Genomic DNA, 12,584 nt, shown 5'->3' on the forward strand with positions numbered 1-12,584 from the left:
TTTCCCTCTGAGATGTAGAAAGTAGCATCACATGGAAATACTACAGTAGAGTACAAGTACCTCAAACTGTACTACAGTAAAGTACAAGTACCTCAAACTGTACTACAGTAAAGTACAAGTACCTCAAACTGTACTACAGTAAAGTACAAGTACCTCAAACTGTATGCAAGTAAAGTACCCTCAGTAGTACTCTTACTTCCTGTCCTGCAGCTTCAGGTAAACACAGGTGAGTTAAACTTACCTCCAGCTGCAGGTGAAGGCTGTGTGTCTGACAGACAGGTGAGCAGCTTCAGTAAGCCTCTCTGATTACCCAGCAGCCTCCTCTCTGAGCCTATTATGAGCTATCTGCAGAGCTGCAGCACTCTGAGCGGCCTGCTGGGGGCGCTGCAGCAGTGCTCTGAGCCGCCTGCTGGGGGCACTGCAGCAGCGCTCTGAGCCGCCTGCTGGGGGGGCTGCAGTGCTCTCTGCTGAGTCACTGGCTCATTTTATCCTCTGATTATAAAATATTAATTACAGATTATATTCTGCTGAAGGTTTAACTCCACTGTATGATATGATATATTATCAATGACATTAATAATAAAGTTATAGATGATGGGATGTTGCTGCTATCATTTTTATATTATTGTAATATTATTTTATATATTGTAAACCCAACTATTTACTGCTTTGCTTCTGTGTTACCTTTGAGAATATTCGGGTCTATAATATATAATAAATTGCGCTGTTATTCGTCTTAAATAAAAGAAATAAACAATATTTTGGCCTCACCCACGTGTGTCAGAGTTAAAGAGACTGTCAGCTTCCAGCCAATCAGTGTGGAGCTCTGAGAGATGACGTTCTCGAATTGACCAATCCGTGTAGAGCTAGAGAGACGACGTCCCCGAACGACCAATGAAACGTCGCGATGGTGGGCGGAGCCCGCGAAAAACGAACAGCCGGCTCGTTAACGTTAAACTCTCAAACCGACAAAAACATTAAACCACGTCTAAAACAACAGATTTAACTACTTACAAAACACCGGAGGCTTTCAACCAGCAGGAGAGTCTTCCTCAGCGGGGTTCAACGGAGAAATAACGGCCGGTTAGCTGCTGCTAGGAGCCAGGCTGGTTTTACTGGCTGGTTTACAGGCTGGTTTTACTGGTTAAAAAAACGCCGGAGCAACAAAAGCTTCAGTGTTTTAGTTAAAACTACTCTTATAAAGTAGAAACATCGTCTATAAATCGGCTGACATCTTTAACTGAAGGCAGATAAACACAGAAAGAAGCAGCTGCCGGTCGCTCGCTCCATTAAATAGAGCCGCTGGGCTTTTATGGCTGCGGAGGGATTCATCGCCCCCAGGCGGGCCGGAGGACGCACTGCGCCGCTGCGTCACAGAGCGTAACCCTCCGCAGAGGATAGGTCACTACCATAGACTGTATATAAGGTGACTACTCCTCACTTTATAACCCTTTACACACTGCTACACACTACTACACACTGCTACACCACTGCTACACACTGCTACCACACTGCTACACACTGCTACACACTACTACACACACTGTTACACACTGTTTATTGTATATCTGAGAACTGTAAAAATACTTCTTTTTTTTTTAAGGCTGAAATTTGATGAACTCAACACACAAAGAAGGAAACATATTCATTCATCTGAAGTCAGACCTTTAAGATTTTTGCTCAGCAGCGTTTTCTCCCCTAATTTTTTTTAAAATATTTAACATGTTATAACTATATTATAGACCTATATTATACTATTATTATACTGTAATATACTGCAGAAAGTACTGTTATATGCTGCAAAAACTACTGTTATATACTGCAAAAATACTTCAAAATACTGCAAAAAAACCCAACTAAATACTGTTACAAACTGTGATTTATTGTGATATTTTGTGATATTTTGCCAAATAACATAAAAATCCTCCTTTAACAAACCACAAAGTGTCGTGACCCTAAAACAAACACAGACTGACTGTTAGACTAATATTTTACTGTATTAATTTAATCGTAATAATCGTATAAAAAGTTTTCTTACTTTGAAGGGCTGTGTGACCCCGGAGGTAGAACTACGTCACATCCGGTATCAACAGCGTGTGTGTGTGAGTCCATGTGCTGAGCACCGCGAGACTATCAGGTCTGATTAAAGTTTAATTTCATTTATTTCCACATATAATGTTTATAATGTTTAAGTTTGTGTTACTTTAACAGTTTATTAGCGTGTTGTTGGTTACTGTGAGTTATCTGAACTATAACTCATTATAGATAAACTGCATTCATTTGCTCCTTTGTGGCTTTATTTTTATTTTATTGTTAACATTTGACTCTTTAAACACATTATAATATAAAGTTTAATGTGCTGTATTATAATCTGATTACAGTAAGAGTAAACCGGGATGTTATAATGATAATTAATGACGCACACACCAAACCTCACTAAAGAAACTTCATATTTAATGTTTTCAGGTTGTTTAAAATAGTTTAAAGTTACACAGAAGTAGTTTTAATAAAGTCTCCAAACAGGAAAGATTCATGCTTTAATTCGGCTTTAATATAATTAATAATAAATAATTCATCAGCTTTATTTTCCCTCTTTATAATAAATAATAATGTGGCCTCTCTCTGTTTACTGTTGATTTACTGGGCGGTACTGGGAGCTGTTGGGAGGTACTGGGAGGTGCTGGGTGCTACTGGGAGCTACTGGGAGGTGATGGGAGGTATTGGGTGCTACTGGGTGCTACTGGGAGGTATTGGGAGGTACTGGGAGCTGCTTGGAGGTACTAGGAGGTACTGGGAGCTGCTGGGACCTACTGGGAAGTACTGGTTGCTACTGGGAGGTGATGGGAGGTACTGGGTGCTACTGGGAGCTGCTGGGACCTGCTGGGACCTACTGGGAGCTGCAGGGAGCTACTGGGAGGTATTGGGAGGTACTGGGAGGTACTGGGAGGTGATGGGAGGTACTGGGAGATGCAGGGGGATGCAGGGGGGCTACTGGGAGCTGTGGTGTAGTCTGTCCAGTGTTTATATGATACTCTTCCTGCTGTGTCTCTTGTTACTGTTAATACTTCTGTTGATGATCTGCTGTCTGGGGAAATAATAGAGATAATAATCCTGAGGTCAAAGGTCATATCCATGTTTCATAGGATGCTGATAGGATCCCTCCTCTAGTGTTAGTAGTGATGACATGGAGCAGCTCAGTTAACTCTTTGTGTCTCCAGCAGATAAACAAACATCATCATGACATCGTTGGCTCACCAGCTGAAGCGGCTCGCGCTGCCTCAGAGCGACGCCGACCTGCTGAGCCGCAGAGAAGTCGCCTCGCTGCTGTTTGACCCCAAAGATGCTGCGACGATGGACCGCAGCACCTTCTACGCCCTCGGTGAGTCTGAGCTGCACCTTAGTTTATTTACTCTGTACATCCTGTTACTGTCCTCCTGATGATGCTCAGCCTATTCCTCCTCTTCCTCCTTCTCTCCCTCTTCCTCATCCTCTCCCTCTTTCTCCTCCTCTCCCTCCTCCTCTCCTTCCTCATCTTCCTCTTCCTCCTCCCCCTCCTCCTACTCTTCCTCCTTCTCTTCCTCCTCTTCTTCCTCCTCCTCCTGCTCTCCCTCTTCCTCCTCTTCCTCCTCTTCCTCTTCTTCCTCCTCCTCTTCCTCCTCTCCCATCTCCTCCTCTCCTTCCGCCTCCTCTTCCTCCTTCTCTCCCTCCTCTTCCTCCTCCTCTTCCTCCTCCTATTCCTCCTCTCCCTCCTCCTTTTCCTCCTCTCCCTCCTCCTTCTCTCCCTCCTCTCCCTCCTTCTTTTCCTCCTCTTCCTCTTCCTCCTCTGCCTCTTCCTCTCCCTCCTCCTCCTCCTTTTCCTCCTCCCAGGCTGCACAGGGCTGGAGGAGCTGCTGGGAATCGAACCAGCGTTCTCAGAGTTTGAGGACACTCTGTTCAGTCGTGCCTCGCTGACTCTGGAGCGCAGCGTCCAGTCGAAGGAAGTCAACGAGAAGCTGGACGCCGGCGTGTCTCTGTTCCTGACCCGCCTCTGCCCGTACTTCCTCCTCAAGCCGGCTCACAAGTGCATCGAGTGGCTCGTTCACCGGTACGCCGACCGACACCGAAATATATCCACAACTCCAAGACTCAGAATGAAATAATAAGATAACAGTTTACTATCATCATCTAACTCTTCCTCCTCTCCCTCCTCCTCTTCCTCCTCTCCCTCCTCCTCCTCTCTTTCCTCCTCCTCTTCCTCCTCTCCCTCGTCCTCTCCCTCCTCCTCCTCCTCTCTTTCCTCTTCCTCTTCCTCATCTTCTCCCTCCTCCTCCTCTCTTTCCTCCTCCTCCTTCCTCCTCCTCTCTTTCCTCCTCCTCTTCCTCCTCCTCCTCTCTTTCCTCCTCCTCCTTCCTCCTCCTCCTCTCTTTCCTCCTCCTCTTCCTCCTCCTCCTCTCTTTCCTCCTCCTCCTCCTCTTCCTCCTCCTCCTCTCTTTCCTCCTCCTCCTCCTCCTCCTCTTCCTCCTCCTCCTCCTTGTTGTGTTGCAGGTTCCACATCCAGCTGTATAACCCCGACAGCCTGCTGGCGTGCGCGCTGCCGTATCACGACACCAACGTGTTCGTCAGAGTTCTGCAGCTCCTCAAGATCAAAGACACCACGAACCGCTGGAACTGGCTGCACTGCCTGCAGGTACCTCAACTAATACTGCAACAAATACTGCAACAAATACTGCAACAAATACTGCAACAAATACTGCAACTAATACTGCAACAAATACTGCAACAAATACTGCAACTAATACTGCAACAAATACTGCTATGTACTACTACCTATATACTACTAAATACATATGTAAAAAATATAATACACATACTTAAATATATACTACTACTAAATGCTTCCAACACTATATATACTGCCACATACTGCTGTATAATGGACAGGACAGTACCGCTGTATAATGGACAGTACTGCTGTATAATGGACAGTACTGATGTATAATGGACAGTACTGATGTATAATTGACAGTACTGATGTATAATGGACAGTACTGCTGTATAACGGACAGTACTGCTGTATAATGGACAGTACTGCTGTATAATGGACAGTACTGATGTATAACGGACAGTACTGCTGTATAATGGACAGTACTGTTGTATAACGGACAGTACTGCTGTATAATGGACAGTACTGCTGTATAATGGACAGTACTGCTGTATAATGGACAGTACTGCTGTATAATGGACAGTACTGATGTATATTGGACAGTACTGCTGTATAATGGACAGTACTGATGTATAATGGACAGTACTGTTGTATAATGGACAGTACTGCTGTATAATGGACAGTACTGATGTATAATGGACAGTACTGATGTATATTGGACAGTACTGTTGTATAATGGACAGTACTGCTGTATAATGGACAGTACTGCTGTATAATGGACAGTACTGATGTATAATGGACAGTACTGCTGTATAATGGACAGTACTGCTGTATAACGGACAGTACTGATGTATAATGGACAGTACTGCTGTATAATGGACAGTACTGCTGTATAATGGACAGTACTGCTGTATAATGGACAGGACAGTACTGCTGTATAACGGACAGTACTGCTGTATAATGGACAGTACTGTTGTATAATGGACAGTACTGCTGTATAATGGACAGTACTGATGTATATTGGACAGTACTGCTGTATAATGGACAGTACTGATGTATAATGGACAGTACTGATGTATATTGGACAGTACTGCTGTATAATGGACAGTACTGATGTATAATGGACAGTACTGCTGTATAACGGACAGTACTGCTGTATAATGGACAGTACTGATGTATAACGGACAGTACTGCTGTATAATGGACAGTACTGATGTATAACGGACAGTACTGCTGTATAACGGACAGTACTGCTTTATAAAGGACAGTACTGCTGTATAACGGACAGTACTGATGTATAATGGACAGTACTGTTGTATAATGGACAGTACTGCTGTATAATGGACAGTACTGCTGTATAACGGACAGTACTGCTTTATAAAGGACAGTACTGCTGTATAACGGACAGTACTGATGTATAATGGACAGTACTGCTGTATAATGGACAGTACTGCTGTATAACGGACAGTACTGCTTTATAAAGGACAGTACTGGTGTATAATGGACAGTACTGATGTATAATGGGACAGTACTGTTGTATAATGGACAGTACTGCTGTATAACGGACAGTACTGCTTTATAAAGGACAGTACTGCTGTATAATGGACAGTACTGTTGTATAATGGACAGTACTGCTGTATAACGGACAGTACTGCTTTATAAAGGACAGTACTGCTGTATAAGGGACAGGACAGTACTGCTGTATAACGGACAGTACTGATGTATAATGGACAGTACTGCTGTATAATGGACAGTACTGCTGTATAACGGACAGTACTGATGTATAATGGACAGTACTGATGTATAATGGACAGTACTGTTGTATAATGGACAGTACTGTTGTATAATGGACAGTACTGCTGTATAATGGACAGTACTGTTGTATAATGGTCAGTACTGCTGTATAACGGACAGTACTGCTGTATAATGGTCAGTACTGATGTATAATGGACAGTACTGCTGTATAACGGACAGTACTGATGTATAATGGACAGTACTGTTGTATAATGGACAGTACTGCTGTATAATGGACAGTACTGCTTTATAATGGACAGTACTGTTGTATAATGGACAGTACTGCTGTATAATGGACAGGACAGTACTGCTGTATAACGGACAGTACTGCTGTATAATAGACAGTACTGATGTATAACGGACAGTACTGCTTTATAACGGACAGTACTGCTGTATAACGGACAGTACTGCTGTATAACGGACAGTACTGTTGTATAATGGACAGTACTGTTGTATAATGGACAGTACTGTTGTATAATGGACAGTACTGATGTATAAACGGACAGTACTGCTGTATAATAGACAGTACTGATGTATAACGGACAGTACTGCTTTATAACGGACAGTACTGATGTATAATGGACAGTACTGTTGTATAATGGACAGTACTGTTGTATAATGGACAGTACTGTTGTATAATGGACAGTACTGCTGTATTATGGACAGTACTGCTGTATAATGGACAGTACTGCTGTATAATGGACAGTACTGTTGTATAATGGACAGTACTGATGTATAACGGACAGTACTGTTGTATAACGGACAGTACTGCTGTATAACGGACAGGACAGTACTGCTGTATAATAGACAGTACTGTTGTATAATGGACAGGACAGTACTGCTGTATAATGGACAGTACTGTTGTATAATGGACAGTACTGTTGTATAATGGACAGTACTGCTGTATAACGGACAGTACTGCTGTATAATGGACAGTACTGCTGTATAACGGACAGTACTGTTGTATAACGGACAGTACTGCTGTATAATAGACAGTACTGTTGTATAATGGACAGGACAGTACTGCTGTATAATAGACAGTACTGTTGTATAATGGACAGGACTGCTGTATAATGGACAGTACTGTTGTATAATGGACAGTACTGTTGTATAATGGACAGTACTGTTGTATAATGGACAGGACTGCTGTATAATGGACAGTACTGTTGTATAACGGACAGTACTGCTGTATAACGGACAGGACTGATGTATAACGGACAGTACTGATGTATAACGGACAGTACTGCTGTATAATAGACAGTACTGTTGTATAATGGACAGGACAGTACTGCTGTATAATGGACAGTACTGATGTATAATGGACAGTACTGATGTATAACGGACAGTACTGCTGTATAATGGACAGTACTGATGTATAATGGACAGTACTGCTGTATAATGGACAGTACTGCTGTATAATGGACAGTACTGCTGTATAATGGACAGTACTGATGTATAATGGACAGTACTGCTGTATAACGGACAGGACAGTACTGCTGTATAATGGACAGTTACTGATGTATAATGGACAGTACTGTTGTATAATGGACAGTACTGCTGTATAACGGACAGGACAGTACTGCTGTATAATGGACAGTACTGATGTATAATGGACAGTACTGATGTATAATGGACAGTACTGCTGTATAACGGACAGTACTGCTGTATAACGGACAGTACTGATGTATAACGGACAGTACTGCTGTATAACGGACAGTACTGCTGTATAACGGACAGTACTGTTGTATAATGGACAGTACAGTACTGCTGTATAACGGACAGTACTGATGTATAATGGACAGTACTGTTGTATAATGGACAGTACTGATGTATAACGGACAGTACTGCTGTATAACGGACAGTACTGCTGTATAATGGACAGTACTGTTGTATAATGGACAGTACTGCTGTATAACGGACAGTACTGCTGTATAACGGACAGTACTATTGTATAATGGACAGTACTGCTGTATAATGGACAGTACTGTTGTATAATGGACAGTACTGCTGTATAACGGACAGGACAGTACTGATGTATAATGGACAGTACTGCTGTATTATGGACAGTACTGTTGTATAATAGACAGTACTGCTGTATAATGGACAGTACTGCTGTATAACGGACAGTACTGTTGTATAATGGACAGTACCGCTGTATAATGGACAGTACTGCTGTATAATGGACAGTACTGATGTATAATGGACAGTACTGCTGTATAACGGACAGGACAGTACTGTTGTATAATGGACAGTACTGCTGTATAATGGACAGTACTGCTGTATAACGGACAGTACTTCCAGGTGAAGCCATCATGTGACCCTGCTGAGTTTCTCTCTCTGTAGAAACCCGGCGTGCCGCTGGCCAGAGGGACTCTGATCACTCACTGCTACACAGACCTGAGCTTCATGGACTTCATCTGCACCATGGTCACCAAGTCCATCCAGGTAAGATCTCACCTGCCGGGTCAGCTACTGGTGTACTGATGAGTCCAGTCCTCCCTGCTTCCTCCTGATGGAAGAACTCAGATATCTCATTATTATTTTCTTGTTGTTTTCAGGCGTATTCGGGACAGTCGGGCACCTCCTCTCAGCTCAGAGTGATCTTCTCCTTCTACGCCTCCACCATCGTCCCCGCTCTGGACGCCGTGGACAAAGTGTCGGACGCCATCATCGCCAAACTGCTGCCGTACGTCCAGAAGGTAAAAAACCCTCCGAGACTCATCTGATCTTCAGTGTGGAAGAAGCATAGACTGTATATAAAATGGACGTAACATCCGTGACGTCACCCATTGGTTTATGGACTGCTGCTCGGAGGCCAATAGTATCGGATCTGAGCAGCGCCATCTTGAACATTTCAGGTGCATGCTGGAAAAATAAAAACATGGATTCTACTTATATGGGCATCAGGAGGAGCATGAGGCGCCCTCCTGAACCTGTGAACCAATCAACCTGTCAATCACCACGTAGCCACGCCCTAATGCATACCCTGCTTTATCGTCACATATAAAATCAGGGAGGCCAAAATGTCCCAAATGAACATCATACTGCATTGAATAAAGGCTTTAAACTAGCGATTGAGACCATAAACACATTTTGAAAACGTTTACTGAGGTTAGAAATCAAGTGAGAAGTTGGTGAATTCTCCATTGACTTGTATAGAGACGGAAGTCCTTTTGACACCAAAACGGTCGCCCCCTGGTGGCCTTTTGATAGAATGCAGTTTTAAGTTACTTCCTGGTTGGCCTCATTTCAGAGGACCAGAACTCCCCTCCTGGAGGAAGTCTGTGTGAGTCTGATGTACGTGTCACTTCCTGTGCTCAGGGTCTGAAGTCGTCGCTGGTGGACTACCGCGCGGCGTCCTACATGCTGGTGTGCCAGCTGGCCGTGAAGGTGGTGATGCAGGACGCACTGGTGGAGACGCTGGCCGTCCTCATCAGCAAGTCTCTGCTCAGAGAGCCGACGCTTCCGAAAGAAGGAATCGGCTGCCTCATCGTCCTGCTGCAGAGCCAGAAGGAGGGAGCCGCCGGGACACGGTACCACCTTCCTCCTCCTCTTCCTCCTCTTCCTCGCACTCCTCCTCTGCCTCCTCCTCCTCCTTTTCCTCGTCTTTGTGCTCCTCCTCTTCTTCCACCTCTTCTTCTTCCTCTTCCTCCTGCTCCTGCTTTTCATCATCCTCTTCCTCGTCTTCGTCCTCCTCTTCTTCCTCCTCCTCTTCTTCTTCCTCCTCCTCCTTTTCTAACCCCTCTGTATCCTTCCTCCTCTTCCTCCTCCTGCTCCTCTTCCTCCTCCTGCTTCTCATCATCCTCTTCTTCCTCCTCTTCTAACCCCTTCTGTGTCTCCTTCCTCCTCTTCATCCTCCTCTTTCTCTTCTTCTTCCTCCTCCTCCTCCTCTTCTTCGTCCTCCTCCTCTTTTAATCCTTCTGTGTCTCCCTCCTCCTCCTCTTCCTCCTCCTCCTCTTCCTCCTCTTCCTCCTGCTCCTCTTCCTCCTTCTCCTCCTCTAACCCCTCCTCTTCCTCCTTCCTCTTCCTCTGCCTCCTGCTCCTCTTCTTCCTCCTCATCCTCCTCTTTGTCCTCCTCTTCCTCCTCCTCCTCCTCCTCCTCCTCCCCCTCCTCCTCCTCCTCCTCTAACCCCTCTGTGTCTCCCTCCTCAGGTTCTGCACTCCTCTCTGCTCGGTGCCTCCTCTCGTCTCCGTGCTGCAGGTGATGTCAGTGACTCATGACGTCACTCCTCTGCTGTCGTACCTGCTTCCTCACCTGCTCCGCGCCGCGTTCAGCTCGGCTCAGAGCGAAGCGGACGAGCTCGCCGTGCTGGAGGCGACGCTGCAGAACGTTCCTCTGACCAGAGGACTGGACCAGACCGTAGCTCGGTAACTTCAGCAGTGTTCTTCATTTACAGGCTGCAGCTCAGTAGAGTTTAAACATGTAAAACGTCTCCTTGAAGTAAGGCTGCTCGATTATGGAAAAAAATCATAATCACGATTATTAAAACAACTTTAGAAACATGCTGCATTTATTGGACATTCGGCTTAATACATTTCTCTCCAAGCAGCCTTTTATCTGCCGCTTAACCATAGACTGTATATATAATGGACGTAACATCCGTGACGTCACCCATTGGTTTGTGGACTGCTGCTCGGAGGCCAATAGTATCGGATCTGAGCAGCGCCATCTTGAACATTTCAGGTGCATGCTGGGAAAAATTTAAAACAGGGATTCTACTTATATGGGCATCAGGAGGAGCATGAGGCGCCCTCCTGAACCTGTGAACCAATCAACCTGTCAATCACCACGTAGCCACGCCCTAATGCATACCCTGCTTTATCGTCACATATAAAATCAGGGAGGCCAAAATGTCCCAAATGAACATCATACTGCATTGAAGAAGGCTTTAAACTAGCGATTGAGACCATAAACACATTTTGAAAACGTTTACTGAGGTTAGAAATCAAGTGAGAAGTTGGTGAATTCTCCATTGACTTGTATAGAGACGGAAGTCCTTTTGACACCAAAAACGGTCGCCCCCTGGTGGCCTTTTGATAGAATGCAGTTTTAAGTTACTTCCTCGTTGGCCTCATTTCAGAGGACCAGAACTCCCCGCCTGCGCTTAACGCACACACAGCATGCCCAGCTTTTTGCTAAATAATTTCACCCCGATTTTATTAATTTTGAGATTGTTTTGCCCCAAAATCGTAACCACGATCAAATTTCAATTAATTGAGCAGCCTTACCTTGAAGAGGTGAAATAAACTCACATAGATCACATATGGATCTATATTGTGTTTCTGATGTATTTCACTGAGCTGCAGCAACACAAACACACACAGAGAGACTTTATCCTCTGCTCAGGACTTTAACATCAGCGTCTCTGTTTCAGTTTGCTGCTGCAGGAATATCTGAGTCAGACTGAACTTTCTGCTGAAAACCTGTCAGACCTCAACCAACGTCTGCTGCCTCTGGTCCGACTGCTCGAGTCCAAGTGAGTCTGAGTCTTTTATTTACATTCATTATTCAAGTCAAGTCTATTTTCATGTGTGGAGGAGGAGGAGAGAGAGAGGAAGGAGGAGAGAGAGGAAGGAGAGGAGAGAGAGAGAAAGAGAGGAGAGAGAGGAAGAGAGGAGAAAGAGAGGAGAGAGAGGAAGGAGGAGAGAGAGAGGAAGGAGGAGAGAGAGGAAGGAGAGGAGAGAGAGAGGAAGGAGGAGAGAGAGAGGAAGGAGGAGAGAGAGGAAGGAGAGGAGAGAGAGGAAGGAGAGGAGAGAGAGAGGAAGGAGGAGAGAGAGGAAGGAGAGGAGAGAGAGGAAGGAGAGGAGAGAGAGAGGAAGGCGAGAGGAGAGAGAGGAAGGAGAGGAAGGAGAGGTGAGAGAGGAAGGGGAGAGGAGAGAGGAAGGGAAGGAGAGTAGAGAGAGAGAGAGGAAGGAGAGAGGAGAGAGAGGAAGGAGAGGAGAGAGGAGAGGAAGGAGAGAGGAAGGAGAGGAGAGAGGAAGGAGAGAGAGGAAGGAGAGGAGAGAGAGGAAGGAGAGGAGAGGAGAGAGAGAGGAAGGAGAGAGAAGAGAGGAAGGAGAGGAGAGAGAGAGGAAGGAGAGAGAAGAAGGAGAGGAGAGAGAAGAGGATGGAGAGGAAATGATGGGTCTGATCACAATGAGTCCTCAG

General features: G+C 44.9%; 1 protein-coding gene across 1 annotated transcript; it reads left to right on the plus strand.

Annotated features, from left to right (window-relative positions):
- Positions 1-2,102: 2,102 nt before the first annotated feature.
- LOC134003165 (HEAT repeat-containing protein 1-like) lies at positions 2,103-11,917 on the plus strand. Its single transcript, XM_062442292.1, has 9 exons — positions 2,103-2,137; positions 3,222-3,379; positions 3,868-4,084; positions 4,525-4,666; positions 8,780-8,881; positions 8,995-9,135; positions 9,758-9,969; positions 10,589-10,804; positions 11,812-11,917. The coding sequence occupies exons 2-9, from the start codon at positions 3,238-3,240 to the stop codon at positions 11,915-11,917; spliced, it is 1,278 nt and encodes a 425-aa protein (XP_062298276.1). The 5' UTR covers positions 2,103-2,137; positions 3,222-3,237.
- Positions 11,918-12,584: the final 667 nt, after the last annotated feature.

Source organism: Scomber scombrus, chromosome 21, assembly GCF_963691925.1.
Source record: "Scomber scombrus chromosome 21, fScoSco1.1, whole genome shotgun sequence".
Taxonomy (NCBI): domain Eukaryota; kingdom Metazoa; phylum Chordata; class Actinopteri; order Scombriformes; family Scombridae; genus Scomber; species Scomber scombrus.